We start from the raw sequence: 27,365 nt of genomic DNA on the forward strand, positions 1-27,365 counted from the left end.
GTAGTCGTGGCCGAGTGGTTAAGGCGATGGACTAGAAATCCATTGGGGTTTCCCCGCGCAGGTTCGAATCCTGCCGACTACGAGTATTTTTTTTCCTGTTTTTTCTGCCCAGTATTTCTCTGCGGCCTCTGCGCTGTGTATAATAACACGAGAATAATCTGTATAAACCCCAGGTTAACCTCTGACGTGCCGGGTACACACTCCTGGGTTACTCCGTGTTTTCTGATTGTACCGGTATTATGGCCGCTCCGCCTCACTGTACCGCTCCCGTGGAATAGAAAGTACCGTCTTCGGTTATAGTAGAAAGCGGTGCGTGCGCGACACCTGCCGGCAGGAGCTGAGAACTGCAGCCTGGATGCTCAGGCCACGGAGAAAGCAGCGACTCTTCCTGCAGGGGGCGCCGGGGAGACGCAGTGTAGATTGCGCCGTTCTGCGATTTCTGCAAATAATGAGGGTTGTTGTCTTCTGGGAGGGGAAGCTGAAATTATACTAGTGTTTTCACAGCATCCCACCACTTTGTAGGTGCAGTCCTGGTCACCACAGACCACACACACCCATGGGACGCCTAAGATAGCGCCTCCTCCTGTCCATGGTGATCACTGGTACTGCATCTCAGTCCAAACAAGACACATGAAGTGCACAGCGAAATGTGGGAGGAGTCAGGCCACTCCCACATCATCTGCTCCTCTCAGGCCACTCCCCCATCACCTGCTCCTCTAAGGCCACTCCCCCATCACCTGCTCCTCTCAGGCCACTCCCCCATCACCTGCTTCTCTGAGGCCGCTCCCCCATCACCTGCTCCTCTCAGGCCACTCCCCCATCACCTGCTCCTCTCAGGCCGCTCCCCCATCACCTGCTCCTCTCAGGCCGCTCCCCCATCATCTGCTCCTCTCAGGGCATTCCTCTCTGCACATCTGCTCTCAGGCCACTCCCCCATCACCTGCTCCTCTCAGGCCACTCCCCCATCACCTGCTCCCCTCTGCACATCTGCCCTCAGGCCGCTCCCCCCTGCACATTTGCTCCCCTCAGGCCGCTCCCCCCTGCACATTTGCTCCCCTCAGGCCGCTCCCCCCTGCACATCTGCTCCCCTCAGGCCGCTCCCCCTGCACATTTGCTCCCCTCAGGCCGCTCCCCCCTGCACATCTGCTCCCCCCTGCACATCTGCTCCCCTCAGGCCCCTCCCCCCTGCACATCTGCTCCCCTCAGGCCGCTCCCCCCTACACATCTGCTCCCCTCAGGCCGCTCCCCCCTACACATCTGCTCCCCTCAGGCCGCTCCCCCCTACACATCTGCTCCCCTTAGGCCGCTCCCCCCTGCACATCTGCTCCCCTCTGCACATCTGCTCCCCTCAGGCCGCTCCCCCCTACACATCTGCTCCCCTTAGGCCGCTCCCCCCTACACATCTGCTCCCCTTAGGCCGCTCCCCCCTGCACATCTGCTCCCCTCAGGCCGCTCCCCCCTACACATCTGCTCCCCTTAGGCCGCTCCCCCCTACACATCTGCTCCCCTTGCACATCTGCTCCCCTCTGCACATCTGCTCCCCTTAGGCCGCTCCCCCCTGCACATCTGCTCCCATCAGGCCACTCCCCCCTGCACATCTGCTCCCCTCAGGCCACTCCCCCCTGCACATCTGCTCCCCTCAGGCCACTCCCCCCTGCACATCTGCTCCCCTCAGGCCACACTACCCCACAGCTGGGCATAGATTCAGCACAGATGCCGCTCCCAGGAGGGGGCCGCCGCCTGCCACTGTCCAGCTGTCGTGTTCCCCAATATTTAACCCCACGTCGACTGTTGATAAGGGGGTCTCCTGCCTGCGGCCAGGTCAATGGTACTAGTGAGTTGAGGGTCCGGGGTGCCCGGGCCAGCGCTGCAGTCTGCTCAGTCACAGACTTCGTGAATAGGAAAAGCTGCACTTCCAGTCACAGCCACTACACAATGGATGGCGCTGTGCTTCATGTACAATAAGGAGGCCGCAGGGGGCTGGGATTCAAACCCCACCAGTAGGGAGGCTGATGACCTACCCCCAGCAAACCCCTTTAACTGTGTGTCAGTCTTCACTGCAGGTCTGTCATTTTACTCATGAAGGGCCTCAGTATGGACAGAGCACAGAAGAGAAGGGAAGTCACACTGAGGAAGCGGCTGGGGACACCGGGCGACCTCAGGCACCACGCCCCATCAGATGGCAGTGTGCCACAACCCCCAGGTCACATGACCCCAGTCCCGTCACCACGCCTGAGATTTATAACAGACCGGCCCTTTACACTGCTCTTTCCGTTCAGTGGCTGCACCGATAGAATTTGTCACCAGCGGCGTTTATGAAGTGCTCCCAAGTGGCGAGGCTCGGGCCATGACCGCCCGGCCTTAAAGGGAGTGTGCACCTCCGGCTAACCGCTCTGGGAGGAGAAGCGCACCAACCCGATCCCCGTCCATCTCTCCTGGGATATAAACTGCCGTTTTGAGTCCACTGCAGTCAATTGCTGGCCTCAGCAGTGATCCATTGCATTGCTTGATATCAAATGGTCACAGGACACAAGGGGAGCAGGTCGCCGCTGAGGCCAGCAATTGACTGCAGCAGCGTCAAAGCGGAAGCTTACATCCCAGGAGTGCAGTCGAGGAGTTACGAAGCCAGGATGAGGGAACTATGCTTCTCCTCCAAGGTCTACTCCTTCCCACCCCTAAGGTGCACATCCCCTACCCTGCTAGGGATGAACCTCGTCACAATGTGTCAGCGGCTGGACTAATCTGATAGGTAAAGCTTCACTCCAAGAGAAGAAAAATGACCAGACAGGACATTAGGAAATCATTATTTATTTAAACAGTCAAAAGTGTCCATAGCCTAGCCCCCCCCCCCCCCCCCCCTCCCATAGGCCCACCCCTCGGCAGAGGTGGTCACAGCTGCTGTCAGTCTGCCCCCTGGGAGAGGCCGAAGCCACCATCAGCACAAGTGTCCTCCTCCCGGCAGGGGCCACCGTCCTCCTCCCGGCAGGGGCCGCCGCAGCCGCCACCGTCCTCCTCCCGGCAGGGGCCGCCTCAGCCGTCACAGTCCTCCTCCCGGCAGGGGCCGCCTCAGCCGTCACAGTCCTCCTCCCGGCAGGGGCCGCCTCAGCCGTCACCGTCCTCCTCCCGGCAGGGGCCGCCTCAGCCGTCACCGTCCTCCTCCCGGCAGGGGCCGCCGCAGCCGTCCTCCTCCCGGCAGGGGCCGCCGCAGCCGCCACTTCCTTCCATCAGTAGAGCTCAAGGACCTCGATGGAGTAGCGCCCGCAGCCCCGCGACGACCGCTTTAACTTCTGTAATTCGGATAAACTTCCTTCTATCTTGTTTAACTCTGAGAAAAATTTCATCTGGGGAAAAAAATAAAAATATTGGGAGTCAGTCGCTTCTCAATGTATTCCTATAGGGTGCAGTGGTCACGTGACAATAGTCCAGGTGACCCCGCCCCATAGAAGTAAACTGCACAATTTCCAGAGATTTCAGCCCAGGTTTACTGACATGTCTGCCCCGAAATCTGTCTCAAAAGTGCTGCAGACTGGGGCTTCTAGGGTCTCCAACAACCATAGGAGGTGGAGCTGAGCTGCTTGGGGCGAGGACTTAGCACCATGTTACACCAAAATGATGTCTGAAAGCGAGACAACCAATAGCAGAGCAGCTTGTTACAATGTATCAGCGAAGAAAGGAGCTGGAGGCCAGGACGAGAGATTCGTGAAATTCACAGATACCCTGTAACAAACCTTCAGTTGTGTGAAAAGTAATAACAGAAAACTTATTGTGCTCCAAGAGACGATTGGAAATGAGGCAGCGGACGTTACCGAACCCCGGCTCTGCCGTAAGAGAGAATACAGTCTACTGCCCCCTGTTATCAGCCATTTCAGGGGAGAGGATGACTGTAGGACAGGAGAATACAGTCTATTGCTCCCTGTTATCAGCTATTTCAGGGGAGAGGATGACTGTAGGACAGGAGAATACAGTCTACTGCCCCCCTGTTATCAGCCATTTCAGGGGAGAGGATGACTGTAGGACAGGAGAATACAGTCTATTGCCCCCTGTTATCAGCCATTTCAGGGGAGAGGATGACTGTAGGACAGGAGAATACAGTCTATTGCTCCCTGTTATCCGCCATTTCAGGGGAGAGGATGACTGTAGGACAGGAGAATACAGTCTATTGCCCCCTGTTATCAGCCATTTCAGGGGAGAGGATGACTGTAGGACAGGAGAATACAATATATTGCCCCTTGTTATCAGCCATTTCAGGGAGAGGATGACTGTAGGACAGGAGAATACAGTCTATTGTTCCCTGTTATCAGCCATTTCAGAGGAGAGGATGACTGTAGGACAGGAGAATACAGTCTATTGCCCCCTGTTATCAGCCATTTCAGGGAGAGGATGACTGTAGGACAGGAGAATACAGTCTATTGCTCCCTGTTATCAGCCATTTCAGAGGAGAGGATGACTGTAGGACAGGAGAATACAGTATATTGTCCCCTGTTATCAGCCATTTCAGGGGAGAGGATGACTGTAGGACAGGAGAATACAGTCTATTGCCCCCTGTTATCAGCCATTTCAGGGAGAGGATGACTGTAGGACAGGAGAATACAGTCTATTGCCCCCTGTTATCAGCCATTTCAGGGGAGAGGATGACTGTAGGACAGGAGAATACAGTCTATTGCCCCCTGTTATCAGCCATTTCAGGGAGAGGATGACTGTAGGACAGGAGAATACAGTCTATAGCCCCCTGTTATCAGCCATTTCAGGGGAGAGGATGACTGTAGGACAGGAGAATACAATCACTTGTACTCTATTAACCACTTCAGGGGAGAGGATGACTGTAGGACAGGAGAATACAGTCTATTGCCCCCTGTTATCAGCCATTTCAGAAGAGAGGATGACTGTAGGACAGGAGAATACAATCTATTGCCCCTGTTATCAGCCATTTCAGGGGAGAGGATGACTGTAGGACAGGAGAATACAGTCTATTGCTCCCTGTTATCAGCCATTTCAGGGGAGAGGATGACTGTAGGACAGGAGAATACAGTCTACTGCCCCCTGTTATCAGACATTTCAGGGGAGAGGATGACTGTAGGATAGGAGAATACAGTGTATTGCCCCCTGTTATCAGCCATTTCAGGGGAGAGGATGACTGTAGGACAGGAGAATACAGTCTATTGCCCCCTGTTATCAGCCATTTCAGGGAGAGGATGACTGTAGGACAGGAGAATACAGTCTATTGCCCCCTGTTATCAGCCATTTCAGGGGAGAGGATGACTGTAGGACAGGAGAATACAGTCTATTGCCCCCTGTTATCAGCCATTTCAGGGAGAGGATGACTGTAGGACAGGAGAATACAGTCTATAGCCCCCTGTTATCAGCCATTTCAGGGGAGAGGATGACTGTAGGACAGGAGAATACAATCACTTGTACTCTATTAACCACTTCAGGGGAGAGGATGACTGTAGGACAGGAGAATACAGTCTATTGCCCCCTGTTATCAGCCATTTCAGAAGAGAGGATGACTGTAGGACAGGAGAATACAATCTATTGCCCCTGTTATCAGCCATTTCAGGGGAGAGGATGACTGTAGGACAGGAGAATACAGTCTATTGCTCCCTGTTATCAGCCATTTCAGGGGAGAGGATGACTGTAGGACAGGAGAATACAGTCTACTGCCCCCTGTTATCAGACATTTCAGGGGAGAGGATGACTGTAGGATAGGAGAATACAGTGTATTGCCCCCTGTTATCAGCCATTTCAGGGGAGAGGATGACTGTAGGACAGGAGAATACAGTCTATTGCTCGCTGTTATCAGCCATTTCAGGGGAGAGGATGACTGTAGGACAGGAGAATACAGTCTATTGCCCCCTGTTATCAGCCATTTCAGGGGAGAGGATGACTGTAGGACAGGAGAATACAGTCTATTGCTCCCTGTTATCAGCCATTTCAGGGGAAAGGATGACTGTAGGACAGGAGAATACAGTCTACTGCCCCCTGTTATCAGCCATTTCAGGGGAGAGGATGACTGTAGGACAGGAGAAATACAGTCTATTGCCCCCTGTTATCAGCCATTTCAGGGGAAAGGATGACTGTAGGACAGGAGAATACAGTCTATTGCTCCCTGTTATCAGCCATTTCAGGGGAAAGGATGACTGTAGGACAGGAGAATACAGTCTATTGCCTCCTCCTGTTATCAGCCATTTCAGGGGAGAGGATGACTGTAGGACAGGAGAATACAGTCTATTGCCCCCTGTTATCAGCCATTTCAGGGGAAAGGATGACTGTAGGACAGGAGAATACAGTCTACTGCCCCCTGTTATCAGCCATTTCAGGGGAGAGGATGACTGTAGGACAGGAGAATACAGTCTACTGCCCCCTGTTATCAGCCATTTCAGGGGGGAGGATGACTGTAGGACAGGAGAATACAGTCTATTGCCCCCTGTTATCAGACATTTCAGGGGAGAGGATGACTGTAGGACAGGAGAATACAGTCTATTGCCCCCTGTTATCAGCCATTTCAGGGGAGAGGATGACTGTAGAATTCCCACCCCCCCAAATATTGAATACCTCAAGACACCCCGCACTGTTATAAGTTCACAGCTGGGGCCTTGGGTTACTTTTAGGGATATTACACTAACCTGAGATCTCACGAACTTCTGCAGGGTGCGGAGCAGAGGTTTAGCTTTGGGCAGCAGAACCAAGACAGTGAAATTGGCATCAAGGATCAGATTCATCCAGTCTACGACCTGAGAAGAGAGTGGGGGAGAGGTCACCAGCCAGTGATACCAGCCTGGAACAGCGAAACCATATGGGCACGGCCATGGATATAATTCTGCACAGTTCCGCAAAATGGAATCTCTCCACATGAATCCCATCACGGGGACTACAAAGACCAGTAAGCAACCATCTATCCGTAGGTCCTTTAGTCTGGTGTCTGATAATCCAGCACACACTGCACTGTAAGGTGGAATCTCACCAGAAGATGAAGCAGAATGAGGGACCTGCGATTCTGGGGTTACCGTCCTTGGTCCCACAATCCAGAATATCAGGTCCCACTGATGGTGGATTACAGGATCTTTACTATGGTGATGACTACCTGGGTGATTGACAGGCGTTCCTCTCCCGGGAGGTCCAGTGTGATGCTCTCGCTGCATTTCTTGTACAGGTAATGGAGATATCCCAGGAGGAGCTGGAGAGGAACGGAGACTGGTTACTACAGGGCGAGAGCAGCAGAAGACCAGGCCGATGCTCAGGGATACCTACAACCACTTGTTCAGACGTGAGGTCCTTCAGATGAGGCAGGAGGAAGTTCTCGCTGAACAGGGAGGTGAGAACTGAATTTCTGAGCACAGCTATTAAGGAAATCAGCAGATCACAGATCATACATGTAAGGTAGAAACCACTGGAGACCATCACCAAGCTGCTGCCTGGAGACCCTACCTGAAGTTCATACAATCCTTGCTAATACAAGTGCTTTATGGTGTCGTGACATTAAAACTAGATCCATCAACAGCAGCATGCTGATGGTTCTTCAGAAGACAGGATACAGAAGGACAGCGCGCCTTAAGCTGACCGGGGAGCCCAGCGTCTCGGCTCTGGGGATGCTCTTGTCCAGATGCTGGACGTCACTGCTATCCTCCTCCGCAATGGGGGAGCTGAAGCCGTTCTGCACCACAGGCTCGGCCTCCATCGCCTCCTCCGCCGCGGGGCCCTCTTGGATGTAAGAGGCTGCAGATTTGGTGTTGATTATCGCTTTACTGAGGATTTCTTCACTGACACTGAAGGATCAAACACATCGCCCAGCACAAAGTTAATAGCAAGGAATGGTCATTTTCAGGATCTCTGCTTGCTGGCAATGAATAGGAGCATTTTTCTACCACAGACAACACTGGCACCTATCTCGAGAAGGGGAGCCCCACAAACCCCAACCAGACAGAGGCTGGCATCCAGTCTACGGTTGGCAGGGATTATCAGTAGAGCCAAGCTCTCAGTCGCCTCCATATTCGGTGGATACAAGCGACAGTGATGAGCCCTTTAAATCTAGATGCTGAAACGGCATGATAACCTAGTTCACTGAGCTGAGGGCTTGTTACAATGCTTCAGTGCAGGCAAGAGCGATCAATCTGGAATCCAATCTGGAATTGTCAAAACTGATCTATTGTAACAAACCCTCCGCTGCGTGAGCAGGACCAGGTCAGGACTGACAGCAAACAATGCAGCACTCACCTGAGGAACGCCTTTAAACAGGAGCAGAGGACACCTTCAGGGATGTCTACATAGTGCTTCAAGCACAAGTTCAACGCCTGCACGTCCTGCTTCTCCAGGCACAGGGTCATCAGGTCCGGGCACGCGCTGCGATACAAACCATACCATGATGAACGCTCAAGAGATTCCCAATTCAAATGCCCTCCTTATCTAGGACATATCCTCAGCTGCCTCAGAAATAAAAACTCCAGTCACCACCAGAGCTGCATTTATAATTCAGCTACTTCCTAGCTCGGGCTGCAGGACCTCGCATTTCCCGTAATGAGCATCCTCTGCATTGGGGCATTTCCAGAGAAGGCGTTGACTTCACGATCCGATTGCCTACACAGCAGAAGGCAGAGGATCTTGAGAAATCTACTAACTTGTGGCTGACAGATTCCAAAAAGCAGCTCTGGAGGTGACTGGAGTATAACAAAGGTGCAATGCAGTGACGCCAGGTGCTCTGTACCTGTAGGATAACACGCCGGACTCGATGAGTGTGATGATGGAGCTCTGCGGGTAGAACCTGGGCTGCTTCTGGCAGCGGGTCACCAGTCCCTGGGTTACGCTGCTGATGGCAATCTGGAAATGCGCCAGCTCTGTGGTCACAAACACCCGCTGCACCAGGGAGGGGATCTGGCTTTCTGGAGCTGCCTGAAAAGCAGAGAGGTGATCGACGTGTGCTACATGGGTCATACCACCTGCACGTGGGAGGAAGGGGTGCACCCAGAACACGGCTCCTACCTGGATATCCGAAAGGACCGTCAAATATGAACTCGTCTCCGCACCGCTGCTCTGAGGCTTCTGTTTTCTAGGCTGAAAAACACAACAATAAACCCCACACATTACAAGTGTCACAGCTGCGGGCCCGGCGGGACGCCTTTAATTTCATATACTCCCAGACAACCCGAAGCCGGGGCAGCCGTGCATCGCGGCGGCAGGAATCTATGAACTTACCGTTCTCCTGGTTGCGGCCAGTACGGGCTGTTCGGCTTTTCCAGTCAGCGCTTCCCAATTCACTATAGACACGGCTTCTGGGGCTGAGAGAGATGCAGATGTTACATACTGCAGGTGTGAACACAACCAGACCACGGCGCCCGAGGGGAGCGCTCCTTGGGAGACACGTTTTACATAAAAACAAAACACACATTTTCCTTGATCCAGTCTCCAGCAATTAACCCTTGATGTGTATGGCGGATGTTGTCCGCCCCAGAGTGAGCGTCACAGCAGACACTTGGGGCTTAAGTCTGCAATCGACATTTAACCCCTCGGATTCCACGGTCAAACCACGGAAGTGAAAAACCCCTCGGCTGGAACGGCTTCCCCTAGCAATTTGCGGTCCACAGCACGGTCACGGAGCCCTTATGTTCGTGCGAACCAGCCCTCAGAGATATCCAGAAACACATCCCCCTCCCCTGTCTGTACTATGACTAGCAGGGGTTCACTACCCCCAACATCAGACTACTACCCCCTGCGGCGAAGAATTCTTTGAAGCATGGCCAGAGCACCGAGACCCCTGTAAAGTGTAGATATCCCAAATCTTAACATTTAGCATACCTCATCTCTAGTAACAGGGAGATGTGAAGACCATCACTACAACCCCCACTATGTAATACAACAGACACTGACCAGATATATACAAAATCATAGGAAAATGACATGGTCCACTGTGACACCTTGGTCACCTGCAGGATGCGAGGCTGCCACGGCCTGTGATTGGTGAAGGTCTAACCTGATGCCCTCCCCCCCCAGTCATACATGTGCACTGCCGCTCCACTCCCCCCTTGCCCGGTGGCGGACTGCTGACCGCTCCTCTTTGGCAGTCCCATAGACATGAATGGAGGGGCAGCGCTCATATATGACCGCAGCTCCGTTCCCTGGACAGTCCTCTGTTCTTAGGGGGTCTCAGCGGTCGGACTGGGACCCACCCGATCTGACACTAATCCTGGCGATGGGTTATGGTGGGAAGACCACGACTTTCTAAGATCTCTGCTTGTTGTCAGTAAAAGGGAACATCAGACATGTCCTGCGCACAGCTGAAGGGCTTGTGACAATGTATCCATCTAGGCAATTCTCTATGCAGTAAACTGCTTGGACTAGACTGCCTGCAACTGTGACAAACCCTCAGCTGTGAAGTACTAGCTTTGTACAAGTTTTCTGGATCTTACAAACGTCACTGACAGCTAGCAGATGTCTTGAAAATGCTAAGCACTTGAAACACACTGGGGCAGATTTACTACTGAAAACGCACCGTGGCGGCTCAGTATCACATTTGTTATACACATTTTCGGCCTAACCCGACGAGTGGGCGTGGCTTTGGAGGAAATAGGTGTGGCTTTATTGGGAAACTGCGTGGCCTAAATGCGCCTCTGTGGCGGATTATTGTAATAAAACTACACCAACTCATGGGCGGCTTACGCTTACAGCAGAATTCTGGTGTAAATCTGGTGCAGGATCTCCAATATGGAGCCTGTGACTCATGTCCTGTACACTAGCAGTAAACCTGCCCCACTATACTGCACAAGGCGGCATGATGTCATTAGTACGTGTCAGTAGTGCAGCCTCAGGCTCAGAGAGATTGCAGAGCGGCCTCTGCTCCGGAATTACCTGGTTTCTGAGTCGCTCTGCCTTTCCCGAGTGCAGACGCCAGGCAGGACGGCTCACAGGTGTACCGCAGCACCAGCAGGGAGTTTGCGTGTGGGATGTACAGCTTTCCATTGTGACTCCAGAGCTGGAAGCAAAGGGCAAAAGATGACAGACAGATCCTGTGCACACAAGACCCCCCCGGAATATAGTGACCAACACTAAATCTGCACCTGACCAGTGACTCCAGTACAATCTGGAGTGACCACTGGTCAGGTGCTACCTGTAGCCAGTGCCGCCGCTGCCCCTCCTCCGCATAACCCATCATAACCAGTGGTGGTCCTGCCCATCACCAGTCACCACTGTCGCTCCCCCCCACCACCTGTGACCACTGCCAGCCCTCCTCATTACCTGTCTACAGGTCTTCTGAGAAAACTCCTTGGAATCTTGTAAGGTCTGGAAAGACGTGTTCCATATACAGAGCCGATCTGTGAAGATGGGATGTGTGAGCCATTAGTAGACACCGGGACCCCGTGATTCCCCAAAAAGCTCCTTATCCAGTAAAATTCTGGGGTTCCCCCATGAACCCCCACCAGCAGCACTGGCGGTAGTAACACATATGCGGCCTGCACATTATGGGGGTCCTCACCTTTCTGCTGGGAGGTGCAGGATGTGAGCGTCGCTATGTAAGATTCGTGGAGAATGATGAGCGCCCCGGTGTCCGCAGCTTCCGGCAGCTGGAGGAGAGGAGACACCAGAAGCTCAAGCTCCTGGTCACAAGGTGCGAGGGAAACCTCAGTATGGTGCACGTGTCCGCTGGAGTCTGGAGGATGGCAATGATGAGGTTAATAATTGACATAAAGCCCCCGCACGTGTGCCTGATCCTAACCCCTTTACTTACACAATATCGCCAGAAACACCATTTTATTCTTCACCATTGCTGAAAAGTCCTGCACGGTAGAGCCGTCTGCGGCCGGCAGCAGCCTCCACCTCTGACTCGCGCTGAACGCAGGACGCCACGTGTACACAAACCAATCCGGACGCTGCAGAGAGCGGCAAAACTGCATCAGGAAATGCTCCCCAGATCTCGGGCACAACCCCAAGACTTGTGACTCACCTTCTCCGTGATGAAAATGAAAACAGGCTGCCCGCCATCCACCAACACCTGCGACCAGCTACAGGGAGAGAGGGGAAAAGGGTCACTACAACTCCCAGCATTCCCTGGCAGACTGCCAACTGAAGCTTCACTACAACTCTCAGCATTCCCTTGCAGCCTGCCAATTGTTGTGTCTCTACAACCCACATTCCCTACCTTCTTGACCTAAATCCAGCTGTGTCACTACAACACCCAGCATTCCCTGGCAGCCTACAACTTGTCACCTGTGTTATTACTACATTGCTGCTGACCACTCCCCTCCCCAATAACACATATGGGGAAGAGACTGTCCATCCAGGTAACCCCGTTATGTTCTGTGCCCCCAAATACTCAGGACGTCACCCACATGATCTTCTCATCTTCCGTTACAACCGTCTCAATTTCCTGCTGCGGATCCGCAAGCAAAGCGTCCAAATATCGGAGCGCCCCTCCGCGAAATAAGACGAGCGGCTCGGAGTCTGGGAGGCTGTGAACCCGACAGACGTCAGCGGAGAGCTGCAGAGAGAGAAACACCATTAATGGGGGGAGTGGACTGACCGCTGGGACCTGAGACTAGTGGGGGGGGGGGGTCCGACTGCTGGGACCGCTCCGTCCTGAGCTGTGCACCTCAGACGTGCGCTCTAAGGGTATGCTCACACAGGAGCTAAGCTGCGGCAGAAAGTCCCACTGTGGGTTTTTTTTTACACTTTTTTTGTACCCAATTCTGTAGGAATTTCAGGTGCCGATTCTGCCCCGATTCTGTAAAAATCTGCATTGTATAAATGGCAGCAGATTGGCGACATTTTACACGCCGATTCCAATGCAAATCCTGACCGAATATATCTGACAGTTGAGATTCTGTCACAATGTATCAGTCCTCAGAAGACACAGGATACAACTGTAACAAACACCCAGCTACGAGACATATCCAGTAAGGAAGAGTTTTATGTGTGATCCCGTACCCTGAGTGCGCCCATCACATGCCCCCGATATAAGGACGTACCGTGGCTTTGAACGCTTTATCGAAGCTGATGTCCTCGTCCTTCCACACTCTGAGGACCTGAGAACAGAGACGTTGATAAGCTTCATGTGAAAAACCTGACCCCGGGGTACAGAGCCCACCACCGTAACGGCGACATTTACCTTCTCATCGTGGACGACCACATACTCCCCGGTGCTGTGATTGTAAACCGCAGGGCACGTGATGCGCTGACCTTGTCTGACCGCCCAACTGCCGAGCGGCCTCTGGTCCGACACCTGGAGAAAGAAAGAAAGGGGTTACACCTTACAGGATGACCCCCACCAGAACGCAGCCGAGACCCCAGTTACAACGCACATCAGAAAATTACCCTGCAACCAGACCGGCGACAGAGCCCCCCCAAAACCAGACCGGCGACAGAGCCCCCCCAAAACCAGACCTGCGACAGGGCCCCCCCCAAAACCAGACCGGCGACAGGGCCCCCCCAAAACCAGACCGGCGACAGAGCCCCCCAAAAACCAGACCGGCGACAGGGCCCCCCCCCAAAACCAGACCAGCAACAGAGAGACCCCCTCCCCATAAACAGACCAGCAAAAGGGACCCCATAATGAGACACTTAGGGGCCCCACTACCAGACCCTGACCCTCCAGCAGTTGCCGCACGGCTCGCCGGCTCCTCATTCACACACGTGGGTCCCGGCACCGGGATTACCTTATATAAAGTCACCGTCCTGCCGCTGTCCGTCACAAGGACCGTGTCCGGCTCCCCGGCTTCCTCCACTCCTTGCAGCCCGTCCTCCTGCTGCTGCTGCTGCCGCCGCCGCCTCCCGTCAGCTTCGGAGAGAAGCCCGCACAACGTGAACTCCTCACACAACGCCGCCATCTTGGCAGGCTGCACGACAGTGACGTCACCACCTGGTGAACTACGTCCGGCCGGGCGGCTGTCATAGAGAGCGGCGGAACAGCGGCCCCTGGTGGCCGGAGAAGGAGCAGTCAGCCGCCCCACAGGTGACCGTTTACTGCCCTTCTATACCTCAGCTACTACGGGAATAGGAGGACACAGTGAGAAAGCGACCAATTATGAGGCCGCTTTTAGTTTCCTCCAGATGGCGTCTGAAAAAATGAGAGCTGTGATCTGATTGGTTGTTATGAGGCCAATGAAACCTCATGAAATATCGAAGACTGGAAATCGGTAGTTATGGGAATTAGCAGGAGTCTGATTGGTTGCTGTGGAGCCTAGCAGGAGTCTGATTGGTTGCTGTGGAGCCTAGCAGGAGTCTGATTGGTTGCTGTGGAGCCTAGCAGGAATCTGATTGGTTGCTGTGGTGCATTAAATGCAATTTGATTTAATGACTGGATCATTAGTGTCCATAGCGCCCCCTCCTCTTCACTTTCTAACTGTGCCTAGCGGCGTATTTTATTGTCTTTTTTTATGTTTTGCGCCTCACGAGATAGTTGTGAAGTGTCTAGAAAAAAAGGGGTGTGTTTAAGATAAGTGGGTGTGGCTTAAATGTGCCAAATATGGGCGTAAAGTAAGCTGAGAAGTGGAATAAAGGGGTTTTCCCATCACAGACAATGGGGCACATCGCTAGGATAGGCCCCCATTGTCTCATGGGTGCAGGTCTTACCTACACCGAGAACGGAGCGGCCGCCCACCATTCATTTCTATGGGGCCGCCGAATACAGCCAAGCGCTGGCTCAGCTATTTCCATTGGCCCCATAGAAAGTAATGGGAGCGGTGGCTGCACAAGCGCGGTGCGCTCCCATTCACTTATATGGGGAGAGCGCTTGTATATGCTGTTGGCCATATCAAGCTTACCCGAGCATCTCTCCAACACTTAGGGACTCCACCTTTAGGGACTCTAAACTTATCCAAACCACAAAGGGCTTTGTTGCTTTCACCTTGGACTCTAACGTAATTGAATAGTAATATAGAAAGGATGGGTACTCTTATACCTGGAGCACAAGGTTGGCAATGTCACACTGGTTTATTAGTAACAATATATAGAGGTCACCATACATAGGTGAAATAATATATCCAGAACAGATTAAAACCCTATTAAAAATGCTAATAATAAAATATAAATAGAACACAGTATGCGTCCACTGATATAGCTAATATAGGGGGTGGGGGCCTGATATTCCGGCCAAGAGGTGGTATATAATATAAGCGAGGTTTAGCCAGGCTGCATGCCGGCTACAATACTGACTGTGCTCGATTAGTTACAGCGGTGGCCGATACCGATTATATCTCCACAAAAGTGTATGGGTGCAAATGGTAGCAAAACAATATGTCAATAAAATAACTAAAAAATCTATATATTAGTGATAAAAAACTGTGACATATGAATAGTGTTAATAGGTCTGTGAAATAAATATCAGAAATAGCAGTGCTCAGATGATGCCGATAATACGTATCCGTGAAAGACCATAGAGGTGTCTGTGGAGATTATTCCTAGAGCTCAGTCTTTCGGTAATAATGTAGCAAAAGCTCCTGGAGATCGGCTTCATGTTCCAATATTGGATCCAGGAAATGTACTGTGTGGCACAATGTAACAGTCCAGCAGATATCTGGTTAAAACAGGCTTTGGTTGCAGTGGCAATAATTTGTTATATATGCAGTGAAGCAGTGAAGCAGCAGTACATGCGCACATAGTACGGACTTTCTGCTGTCCTCACCGTGGCGTCCCACGTGGTATAGGTTCAGGGTAGGTTTTACCCCTGGGCAGCAAGCGGAGAAGCTGCCTGGCTGCGAGGTGAAAGTCCTGTGAGGTGTAGGCTTATGATTAATCAGGTCCGGCTGGGAGTAGAGGTGCTTCTTCTATCCCACTGCAGGTTCACCTTGGATTCCTTAATTAGAATGGACGTTCCACCTGTCTTTGGTGCAATCTCACCCGTAGATGGCTGCCAGAAGGCCGTAATTCCTTTGTCCTAGAAAGCGCTTTCTTTGATCCAGCATAAAGTGGCAAACTGTTGCAGGTAAAGATTAGCCGGTTTATTGTCAGGTCCAATTCCTCCACGCCAGACGCGTTTCGAAGGTTATCCACCTTCTTCCTCAGTGAACAGAGCCACTGCAACCAAAGCCTGTTTTAACCAGATATCTGCTGGACTGATGTATTTGCCACACAGTACATTTCCTGGATCCACTATTGGAACATGAAGCCGATCTCCAGGAGCTTTTGCTACATTATTACCGAAAGACTGAGCTCTAGGAATAATCTCCACAGACACCTCTATGGTCTTTCACGGGTACGTATTATCGGCATCATCTGAGCACTGCTATTTCTGATATTTATTTCACAGACCTATTAACACTATTCATATGTCACAGTTTTTTATCACTAATATATAGATTTTTTAGTTATTTTATTGACATATTGTTTTGCTACCATTTGCACCCATACACTTTTGGGGAGATATAATCGGTATCGGCCACCGCTGTAACTAATCGAGCACAGTCAGTATTGTAGCCGGCATGCAGCCTGGCTAAACCTCGCTTATATTATATACCACCTCTTGGCCGGAATATCAGGCCCCCACCCCCTATATTAGCTATATCAGTGGACGCATACTGTATTCCTTTTATATTTTATTATTTGCATTTTTAATAGGGTTTTAATCTGTTCTGGATATATTACTTCATTTTACCTATGTATGGTGACCTCTATATATTGTTACTAATAAACCAGTGTCACATTGCCAACCTTGTGCTCCAGGTATAGGAGTGCCCATCCTTTCTATATTACTATTTCTTTATTTTGGTGATCGGGGTACGACATCTGGTTGGTGCACCTTGCCAGCTTGAGCCAGAAGTGAGCCGTCCTTTACTTTATCCATCTAACGTAATTGAGCAGCGAAGATATTTCCTTTTTATTTGAACTTTATGCCAGGACATGGACTTTAACACAATTAAGCCCCTTGTGCTTTTTTGTGCAATGCCAAGGAACGATTCACAGCTCTACGCGTTTTGTGCGTTCCTTTTGTGAACGCCTCGTCAGGAGCTTGTAGCAGATAGACAAATCTATTTAAGGCAAGTGAGATCAACTGTAGCGGCACATTGCACGTGTGTCCTATCCTGGAAGAGAGGCGTGTCAAGTACCATGAGCCTAAAGTCCTAGGGCCCAAATTATAATACTGCCGTCCATCCTCACCAGGGCTGGTGTAAGGATTTTTGCCACCCTAGGCAAAAGCTAATTTTGCCGCCCCCTTGACTCCACCCATTGACCACGCCCTTTGACCCACCCATCAGACCTCAGATCAGCCAAAGACCCCCACTCAGACCTAAGATAAGCCCAAAGACCCACTCAGCCCCCAATGCCCCCCATCAAAACTTAAATCATTGCGGCAGGCAGAACTAACTACATACTACAATACTTACCTAGAGCGCTGCGGCTCCTCTTCCTTGCGCTCCCGTCTTCCCGCCGGCGCTGCACTGTCACCTGACAGTGTGCAGCGTCAGGTCATAGTGCGCGCACTACATCGTGACGCTGTACGTGCTCAGGAGGATAGTGCAGTGCCGGGGCCGCCGCCAGGGAGCTGGGACAGTGTAAGTTTAGAGGGGTGGGGCTGGCTGCGCAGGCGTGCGTGTTGGGTCCGGACCGGGATCACCCCATCAGACATGTCACCCGGTGCGGCCTGCACCCCCCTCGCAACGCCACTGATAGTAGCATTGTGACCAGACGCCAGCGCCCCCAGCAAGAGTGCGCCCTACGCGGTGGCCTACTCTGCTTATGGGTGGCGCCGGCCCTGATCCTCCCTCATGGATGAGTGATTATTAATAACGGGCACCCTTAGGCGGCTACACATTCTATTAGAGTAATCCGATGTGAACCAGTGTAATCAGCGAGACAATGAGTATTATATCGCGATCTCAAGAATGTGCATGTTCGCGCAGAGCACCGTGCATCGATGCACATTTATGTAAGGTCATAAGGTCACCAACGTATGCATAAAAAGTTATGTGCAAGGGGACAAAGATGGTCATAAGATGGAGCGCGCCACCCCAGTAATTAACCAGAGTAAAGCGGTCCCCTGTTACCTAACTACATACAGCCTAATCTTCTGTACGGTCTGCGGATTACCGCGTACAGGAGTCCGCATGATGTCATATCGTGGATGCATCAGTCACACCGCATCCTCAGCCGGCAGACAAAGTACCGCCAGGATCGACAGTGTAGGGTATGTCCACATGCTGTAATGCCGCGAGCACATCAAAAATGCTGCATCATCAACTGCGCTATAATTACCTTAAAGTAAGAGGTGAGGCCCTTCCGGACCTGCAGTCACCGGGTGAATTGAATATCCATGTAGAGTGTCTCAGCAAATGAGTGGACACAGTTACAAAGATTACATCCACATCTATAGTGCCTTGCAAAAGTATTCACCCCCCCCCCTTGACTTTTTTCGTATTTTGGTGCCTCACAACCTGGAAGTAACATGGATTGTTGGAGGATTTGCATCATGTAATGTACAGAACATGCCGACAACTAGGAAGATGTTTTTCTTTTTATTGTGAAGCAAACAACAAATAGGACAAAATAACAGATAAAGTCCATGTGCAGAACTATTCACCCCCCTGAAGTCAGTACTTTGTGGAGACACCTTTTTCAGCAATCACAGCTCCAAGTCGCTCTGGATAAGTCTCCATGAGCAGTCGCCACATCTTACCGCTGGGGTTTCTGCCCGTTCCTCCTTGCAGAACGGCTCCAGCTCCTTCAGGTTGGATGTTTGCACTTGTGAACAGCAATCTTTAAGGGTCCATTCACACGTCCGCAAAATGAGTCTGCATCCGTTCCGCAATTTTGAGGAACGGGTGCAGACCTATTAATTTTCAATGGGGCCGGAATGTGCTGTCTACATCCACATTTGCGCATCCATGCTTCAGTTTCCGCCAAAAAATAGCAATTGCGGACAAGATTAGGCATTTTCTATTATAGTGCCGGTGAAGTGTGGTCCGCAAATTGCGGAATGCACATTGCCAGTATCCGTGTTTTGTGGATCCGCAAAACACTTACTGACGTGTGAATGGACCCAAAGTCTGACCACAGATCTTCTATGGGATTGAGATCTGGGCTGTGACTCGGCCGTTCCAACACAATTACATGTCTCCCCTTAAACCCCTCAAGTGTTGCTTTAGCCGTGTGTTTGGGGTCATTGTCCTGCTGGAAGGTGGACCTCCGTCCTAGCCTCAGATCACGCACAGAATGGGACAGGTTCTGCTCAAGAATATCCCTGTATTTAGCACCATCCATCTCTCCCTCCACTCTGACCAGTTTCCGAGTCCCCCCAGTATGATGCTGCCCCCACCAGGTCTCACTGTGGGGATGGCATTCTTTGGGTGATCTGCAAAATAAGGGGGTTAGTCAGCACCTCCCAGTGCGCAGGTGCACGCTGCCATGGCAAAGACCTAGAGGAAAAAAAGAGACAATGCAGCAGCACTCAAAGTACAACAATGCTTACAAAAATTATAGTGCTAATACTACGCTTATTTATAAAGTGAGATGCTTGGACAATGCATTTTGTACAAAACCATCTAAGCCCATCTGCCGAACGTCAAGGCGATCTCTGATAGACGGGTCCTGTGGCGAAAGCCACTTCGCCACGGTGTTTTGGAGGGGGCTGTTTGCCCGCCTCCTGCCCCAGGATTATGGCCCATACTAACTTTGAAGGAGAAGACAGACCGGCCGCACAGCTTAAATCTGTGGAACTGTTTGGGGCAGGAAAGCCATGCTTGCAGCCGGCCAAATGTGACTTCCATGGAATTCGGGAACCCCTGCTCAGATCTGGGTGATTTTTGGATATGTTGTTCACCCAGATCAGAGTTATCCATGGATGTATACATTACGGGGATATGTGGGGTTTTGGGGTGTTTTCTGTGTTTGGGGGAAAAATGTGTGTTTTCTGTCTGTGAGTGATTAAGTTAGCCCATTACGTTTGGTAATTGTATTTTGTTGATTGCGTCTCAGACAATGCAGTGTGTTAGTTAATTGCGTCACAGACAATGCTCATTGTATTTTGTGGATTGCGTTACAGACAGAGGGAAGGGGATTTTGTGTATAATTGCTGGGAAGGTTTCAATACTGTAAATGCATGTGATTGGCTAAAATATAAACTGTCACAGTCTTTTACAAGGGCCCCAGGGGGAGTGTCCCTTGCAAGGAGACCTGCATAAAAGGCTGAAAAATAACCCATTAAAGAGTTCTGCTTGACCTCAAAACGAAGTGTCGTCTCGTTATTGGGGGAATTGGATTGTATGCTGATTGCCAGGAGTGTAAGCCGATGATTGTATGCTTTTCCTGTTCAGCTGTTTCCAGTTCCGGAGTTAAAAGGGTTCATGTAGCTTGCAGTTCGGCAGACTGATGCTTGCAGTAGCTGCCTGTGCATTGGAAAGGGGAATATCGTCTGAACGGAGTTGTGTGCTGAACGGTCCGTAGTCGTAGGGCAGGAGGCTAGCCATAAGTCCTCTACAATGCCCAGTGGCAAATGGCAGTTTGTCACAGGAGTTGTGTGCTGAACGGTCCGTTACAGGTCCTAACACTGAGGCTGGGTTCACACCTGAGCGTATTCGATAAGCGCTTTTTACAGGCCTTTTATCGGGCGTTTTTGAGGCGTTTTTGTATTTTGGAAAATTACGCGCGTTTGTGTGATTAATCCAATGAAAAACTGCCACAATACGCCCCAAAGAAGCTCCTGTACTTCTTGGGGCGTAGGGCGTTTTACAGCGCGTTCGTACGCGCTGTAAAATGCTCAGGTGAGAACCATGCCCATAGGGAAACATTGGTTTTTGCCTGTTGAGCGTTTTACAGCGCGTAGGAACGCGCTGTAAAACGCTCAGGTGTGAACCCAGCCTAAATACTACCTGTTATGCGCCATAATGACCGCCATAAAATTCAGGGAGTGTTGGACCCACGTCTAACAGAGATCGCCTTGACGTTCGGCAGACGGGCTTAGATGGTTTTGTACAAAATGCATTGTCCAAGCATCTCGCTTTTATAAATAAGCGTAGTATTAGCACTATAATATTTGGCATTGTTGTACTTTGTCTGATTTGCAGAGTGCTGCTGCATTGTCTCTTTTTTTCCTCTAGGTCTTTGCTATGGCGGCGTGCACCTGCGCACTGGGAGGTGCTGACTAACCCCCTTTTTTTGCAGATTTACAATGCTGGAGATGTGGCACTCAAGCGAGTCGTGCACTCCTGATTAGCCTGTCTGCCCCATAGGCTGATTTTAATAATTTTCAGTATAAAGCTGCGGCTGCTCTCACTACATTCATTGGAAGCTGTCTAGCACCAGGAAGGGTATAGAGTGGGCTCAGCATGCATGTTGGTACCTGCATCCCTTGTAATGGAGGCCATTTTGGCACAAAAAATAGAAAAAGGCAGAGTGGATCCAACATGCATGTGGGTCCAACACTCCCTGAATTTTGAAGCGGTCATTATGGTGCATAACAGGTAGTATTTAGTGTTAGGACCCGTCTAACAGAGATCGCCTTGACGTTCGGCAGACGGGCTCAGATGGTTTTGTACAAAATGCATTGTCCAAGCATCTCGCTTTTATAAATAAGCGTAGTATTAGCACTATAATATTTGGCATTGTTGTACTTTGTCTGATTTGCAGAGTGCTGCTGCATTGTCTCTTTTTTCCTCTAGTTCTTTGGGTGATGTGATGTGTTGGGTTTGCACCAGACATAGCATTTTTCTTGATGGCTGAAAAGTTCCATTTCCGTCTCCTCAGACCACAGCACCTTCCTCCATACATTTTGGGAGTCTCCCACATGCCTTTTCACAAACTCACAACGCGCCTTTTTGTTTTTAGCTGAAAGTCATGGCTTTCTTCTGGCCACTCTGCCATAAAGCCCAACTCTATGGAGCGTACGGCTTATTGTCGTCCTCTGTACAGATCCTCCAGTCTCTGCTGTGGAACTCTGCGGCTCCTCCAGGGTCACCTTAGGTCTCTGTTTTAATGCCCTCCTTGCCTGGTCCGTGAGTTTTGGTGGGCGGCCGTCTCTTGGCAGGTTTGCTGTTGTGCCATGTTCTTTCCATTTGGTTATGATAGATTTGATGGTGCTCCTGGGGATCATCAAAGATTTGGATATTTTTTTATAACCTAACCCTGACTTGTACTTCTCAACAACATTGTCCCTTACTTGTTTGGAGAGTTCCTTGGTCTTCATGGCAGTGTTTGGTCAGTGATGCCTCTTGCTTAGGTGTTGCAGTCTCTGGTGTGTATATGTAATGACAGATCATGTGACACTTAGATTACACACAGGTGACATCATTTCACTAATAGTGTTGAGCGGAAGGTGCCATATTAGATTTCGACGAAATTCGCGAATATTCGTGTAACGGGATACAAGGCAATGCTCAAAAATCCGAACGGAACCTCACGAATAGCTGCTAGCAGACGAATAGGAAACGCACCCAAGCGGCTTACACTCCTGGCAATCAGTCTCTAACAGCATACAGTGAATCAGCCCAAGAACGAGACCAAGCTCCGTGTTGAGGGTAAAGCAGTGGACAGCCAGAGCTGTGTGTTTATTGTTCTTATATAACATTGTTACACACTAGTACCACCCACAGGGTTTTGTAAAAACAACCAATAAACACGTACAATACAGTAAAACACTCCCACACAAAATCCTCCCCTCTGCCTGTGATACAATTACCTTACACAATGGGTTGATGTAATTATCACAGGCAGGAGAATACACAAGGTCTTCTGTCCTGGAGACAACCGAGGAGTAATTCAATTATCTATCAGGACAAAGGGAAATCGCCAATACACACGTGGAGACAATAGGACAGACATCACTACTCAAATATACAATGTCCCAACCATTACAGTAAACATAGACATTTAACATATCCCCAGATGGCTTGGATCTGAGCGCTCAATATATCCAAACAGCGCTCAGATGCCACAAACACAGTCAAATCGCCATGGGGTTTAAAGAGGACCTTTCACCGATTATTACACTATGAACTAACTATACAGACATGTCCGTTCTCCCGCTATGTCCTCCGGTATCTCCATTCCCTAAATTATGGTAGGCAGAGTCTGCACTTGTTCTTCTGTAGCGCTGGCCAATCGCATTGCAGAGCTCACAGCCTGGGAGAAAATTGTTATGTCCCCTGGACACTCTGTGTCTCTCAGGTGCCGCTGGCAATGCTGCCAGTATCTGCTCAGCAAGTTACACACACAGGCCGATGTACTACTTAACCAGAGCAAGGTTTATTACTCGGAACATTATGGCATTCTTACATGGAGGAGTCTTATTCCAAACAGCTTCTGTCCTTATCAGATGCAATCCCTTCTCAGCCTCATGTGTCTGCTTCCAGTTCCCCTCACACACTGTCTGACTTCCTGGTACAGCTCCTCCTCCCCCATCATGCATCAGGAGAAAGAGGGTAAAGGTCACAGTGATCTATCACAAACATCACACCTCCTTTCCTTCCCAAAAAAAAAAAAAAAAACATAACAAGAGAACAAATGTTGAACACATAACATAACAAGGCAAGCGAGATCAGTTCAGCAAGTAGTATCTCCAACTCAGTTCTGTGATTTCCGCAGCACTTCATGAGCCCTTTGTCTCTGTTCCCTGACCTCCAATGTGTCCCGTAAGATTTCAGCACTTTGCCAGCGAGGCGTTTGACGTCTTTGACGGGTAGACTTACGCAGAGGCACAGCACCGGGAGGGATAGAGTCAGTCAAAGGTTCTGGAGATGTCAGTGGGCGTCCCACAGACAAATCAGTCTCTGTAACTCCAGGCACATGTCCGGGCTCCTCAGGAATCTGGTCACCAACCGGTTCAGGGTTTGGTTGTAAACTTGTGGGATCATGCCAGACACCATGCCATATGTCACCAGCAGAGTTCAGAGTAGACTCTGGTGGGTGGTTAGAAAGAGGGGTCGGTTTTGTCACTAGTGGCCGGCAAATGCGTTTCCTCAATTGTGAAAGGTGTCGCCGAACACAAATGCCTTCCTCCAGGCGGACAAGGTACATTCTTCTGCCAAGAGTTCCATCAATAATGCCAGGAAGCCAAGGAGGCAAAGCTCTGTAATTCCGAGACCATACAAGATCACCGGCACGGAATCCCAGACGGCCCGGCGGAGGAGGCGTTGGTGACTGTTCCTGCGGACGAACTAAATCAAGTTTGGTGCGGAGATGCCTGCCAAACATAAGAAAAGCCGGTGACAGCCCAGTAGTAGCGTGTTTCGTGTTACGGTACATGATCAAGAATTCCAGCAGCTTCTCTTCTGACAGTCCAACCTGGTCCAGAGTGGACAGTAAGTGCTTCTTAAATGTCTGCACAAATCGTTCTGCCAGCCCATTTGAAGCTGGATGATAAGGAGCTGTTTTGTAGTGTTGGACGCCCAAGCCACTAAGGAAGGATTGAAACTCATGCGATGTAAATGGAGTTCCATTGTCGGAGACTATGGCTGTTGGCAAGCCATATTGAGCAAAGAGCTTCCTTAAGACTAGAATGGTAGCAGCTGAGGTAATAGAAGGCATTTGAAAAACCTCCGGCCATTTTGAATGCGCATCTACCACGATCAAATACATTTTACCCTAGATGGGGCCAGCAAAATCAAGATGGAGTCTGGACCACGGTTCTGTTGGCCATGGCCAAGGTTGCAGGGTTCCTCTCTTTTGGGGTCGCTGGGCTTGACAGCACCCAGGACATTGAGCAACATAATCTTCAATTGCTGTATCCATTTGTGGCCACCAAACATAGCTCCGGGCTCGCTGCTTCATGCGCACCACACCAGGATGGCCTTCATGCAGTATCCTTAGCATGGTTGATTGCAAGTACTGGGGTACAATCACTCTATTGCCCCATTGTAGGCAACCAGCATTAGTCACAAGCTCACATTTTCTGGCAAAGTACGGACGAAATTCACCTGAAACTCTCTCTGGCCATCCAGTCTGAACATAAGAGAATATCTGAGACAGGAAAGGATCTGTGGCTGTATGTCTGGCAATCAGGGAGGTGGACATGCAAGATTGTGGCCTGTGTACTTCCACTACACGTACCTCTCTTAGTAGGTGGTCATCTCTTAGTGGCAATCTGGAAAATGCATCTGCATTGCCATGGGTATCATGGGAGCGGTATCTGATAGAATAAGCATAAGCTCCTAAAAATAAAGCGTACCTTTGTAAGCGAGATGCGGTTGTTGTAGAAATTCCTTTCTGAGGGTTCAGTATTGACAACAGAGGTTTGTGGTCAGTGATAAGTGTGAACTCCCGACCATAGATGTACGCGTGAAATTTTTTTGTGGCCCATACAATGGCCAAAGCTTCCTTGTCAATCTGGGAGTAGTTTTGTTCTGCTGAGGTTAAAGACCTGGAGGCAAAAGAAATGGGGCGCTCCGTGCCATCCGGCATGACATGGGAAAGCACGGCACCCAGTCCATAAGGCGAGGCATCACAAGCCAGGATGACGGGTTTCTTTAAATCATAGTGGACCAGAACTCGAGAAGACAGAATGAGTTCTTTAGAAAGCCGAAAAGCTTCTTCACATTTGTCTGTCCATATCCATTTAGCTCTTGCATCCAGTAAGCGATGTAATGGGTAGAGCTGGTGTGCTAGGTTCGGCAAGAAACGGTGGTAGTAATTTAGGAGGCCAAGGTAGGACCTGAGCTGGGTGACATTCCGGGGGGTAGGGGCATGGGTAAGGGCTTTAACCTTTTCTTCAGTAGTGTGTAACCCATGTCGGTCCACCGTGTGGGCACAAAACTCCAGTTGAGACTTGAGAAATTCGCATTTTGAAAGATTGACACGTAAACCATACTTTTGGAGTCTCTCTAGCACAGCTTCAACATTCTTTCTGTGTTCTTCATCAGTGGGACCAGTGATGAGCATGTCATCCAGTAGACATTGGGTGAAAGGTATTCCTGCCAGTACCTCATCCATGATCCGCTGCCAGATGGCTGGAGCTGGGGCTATGCCAAAAACCATGCGGTTATACTGGAATAATCCTTTATGAGTGTTAATGGTCAACAGATGGCGTGAATCTGGGTGTACTTGCAGTTGCAGGTAAGCTTGCTTTAAGTCTATTTTTGTAAACTTTTGCCCCCCAGCCAGTGAGCCAAATAAATCTTCAAGTCGAGGCAATGGGTATTTATCCACAAGAAGTTGGTTGTTCAGAGCTACCCTGAAATCACCACAAATCCTAATGTCTCCATTCTTTTTCTTGACAGGCACAATTGGTGATGCCCATTCACTTCTATCCACTTTCGTTATGATCTTTTCAGCCAATAGGTGGTCCAGCTCTGCTTCCACTTTTTTTCGCAAGGCAAAAGGTACTGATCTTGCCTTACAAAAACGAGGTGTAGCACCAGGCTTCAAGAGGAGGTGGGCCATCTTTCCTTTTACGGTGCCCAAAGAGTCCTCAAAAACCTCTTTAAAACGTGACTTCAGGGATTCCACCCAATGGTCTACCTTAGAAAGCAATGTACATTGGGCAATAGTAAAAGGAGGCATGCCCAGGGCTTTGATCCAGTCCCTTCCATACAGCGGAGGACCTCCATTCCTTACAACATAAAGGCGTAGACTTTGACTGCGGTTGCCTAATGTAACAAGGGGTTTTACATAACCCAAGGGCTGTAGTAGTTCCTTGCTGTAGGTTTGTAGTGTGAGCTTTTTAGGTTTTAGCGGCAGGGACAGACCCGATGCCTTTAAATCAGTCCATGAAATGACAGACACAGCTGCCCCTGTATCAACATCCATGGAGACAGGACAGCCATTGAGTGTGACATCCACTTTAATCGCAGGAGTACTCCCAGCTACTTGAAACAGTCCAACATGCTGGACACATGTCTCCTCATCAGAGCTAAAACCGTTATTGTCCATGTCCACACGGAATGTCTGTTTACGTCTATCTTTTGTGGTAGTGTTCGGGGAGCGAGAGCTGCGGCAAACGCGCCCAGTATGACCAGTCTTTCCACAGCGAAAACAAACGACATCCTTGAACTTGCAAGCAGGCGCACTGTGAGTAGTGTTACCACAACGGTAGCAAGTCGGGGTCCCAGAGACAGAAGAATTAGGGTGGCGAGGTTTAAGCTGAGTGGCAGGGGACGGCCGTCTCGAGCGTTGAGTGATAGCGGTGTGGAATATTTCCTCACACTGGCTTGCAGGAGTTGTAGGTGGTGCCTTCAATAGGGTGGCGTCCCGTGTTGCCAACTCCATGACCGTAGCAAGGTCAGTGGCTTTCGTCAGAGTCAAGTCGGGTTCTGTGAGTAAACGTTTCTGTATGGCTGGGTCGCAGAGTCCCATGACGAACATGTCACGGAGAGCCGTCTGTAGGTAGTCTCCAAACTGACAAGTGGCAGCTAGTTTACGTAAAGCAATGATATATGTCTTTATATCCTCCCCGGCCTGCTGCCTTCTACTGTAGAATTTAAACCGCTCTGCGATTTCTAACGGCTTCGGGTTGTAGTGTG

At 50.3% G+C, this 27,365-nt stretch overlaps 1 protein-coding gene, 1 non-coding gene and 1 pseudogene across 5 annotated transcripts; 1 reads left to right on the top strand and 2 right to left on the bottom strand.

Annotated features, from left to right (window-relative positions):
- TRNAS-AGA lies at nucleotides 1-82 on the top strand. The gene has a single exon. It is a non-coding gene; the product is annotated as a tRNA-Ser (tRNA).
- Nucleotides 83-2,799: 2,717 nt separating this feature from the next.
- NOL11 (nucleolar protein 11) lies at nucleotides 2,800-13,840 on the bottom strand. 4 transcript variants are annotated; one of them, XM_040437431.1, is made up of 19 exons: nucleotides 13,638-13,840; nucleotides 13,091-13,204; nucleotides 12,951-13,007; nucleotides 12,315-12,463; nucleotides 11,930-11,987; nucleotides 11,714-11,855; nucleotides 11,462-11,635; nucleotides 11,224-11,300; nucleotides 10,837-10,960; nucleotides 9,187-9,269; nucleotides 8,974-9,045; nucleotides 8,699-8,883; nucleotides 8,212-8,337; nucleotides 7,533-7,763; nucleotides 7,249-7,327; nucleotides 7,082-7,174; nucleotides 6,624-6,731; nucleotides 3,204-3,341; nucleotides 2,800-3,029 (listed from the first exon to the last, which is right to left on the bottom strand). In XM_040437431.1, exons 1-18 carry the CDS (start codon nucleotides 13,806-13,808, stop codon nucleotides 3,225-3,227), a joined length of 2,160 nt encoding a protein of 719 aa, XP_040293365.1. In that variant the 5' UTR covers nucleotides 13,809-13,840; the 3' UTR covers nucleotides 2,800-3,029; nucleotides 3,204-3,224. The 4 variants fall into 4 exon arrangements, with proteins under 4 accessions (XP_040293365.1, XP_040293364.1, XP_040293363.1 ...); XM_040437430.1 differs by having other exon boundaries at nucleotides 2,800-3,065; XM_040437429.1 differs by having other exon boundaries at nucleotides 2,800-3,156; nucleotides 3,187-3,341.
- A 9,632-nt stretch (nucleotides 13,841-23,472) lies between these two features.
- On the bottom strand, nucleotides 23,473-26,339 carry LOC121005832 (annotated as a pseudogene).
- Nucleotides 26,340-27,365: the final 1,026 nt, after the last annotated feature.

The sequence above is a fragment of the Bufo bufo genome, chromosome 6 (genome assembly GCF_905171765.1).
Source record: "Bufo bufo chromosome 6, aBufBuf1.1, whole genome shotgun sequence".
NCBI lineage: Eukaryota > Metazoa > Chordata > Amphibia > Anura > Bufonidae > Bufo > Bufo bufo.

What these genes read in the sequence shown, in the direction of transcription:
- NOL11 (XM_040437431.1), bottom strand. Translation starts at nt 13,808, where the DNA reads ATGGCGGCGTTGTGTGAGGAGTTCACGTTGTGCGGGCTTCTCTCCGAA. An exon ending in ATAAAGCGTTCAAAGCCACG is followed by an intron (nt 12,464 to 12,950) that starts GTACGTCCTTAT and finishes CTCTCTCTGCAG; the next exon opens with CTCTCCGCTGACGTCTGTCG. An exon ending in TCCGGCGTGTTATCCTACAG is followed by an intron (nt 8,338 to 8,698) that starts GTACAGAGCACC and finishes TTTGTATCGCAG; the next exon opens with CGCGTGCCCGGACCTGATGA.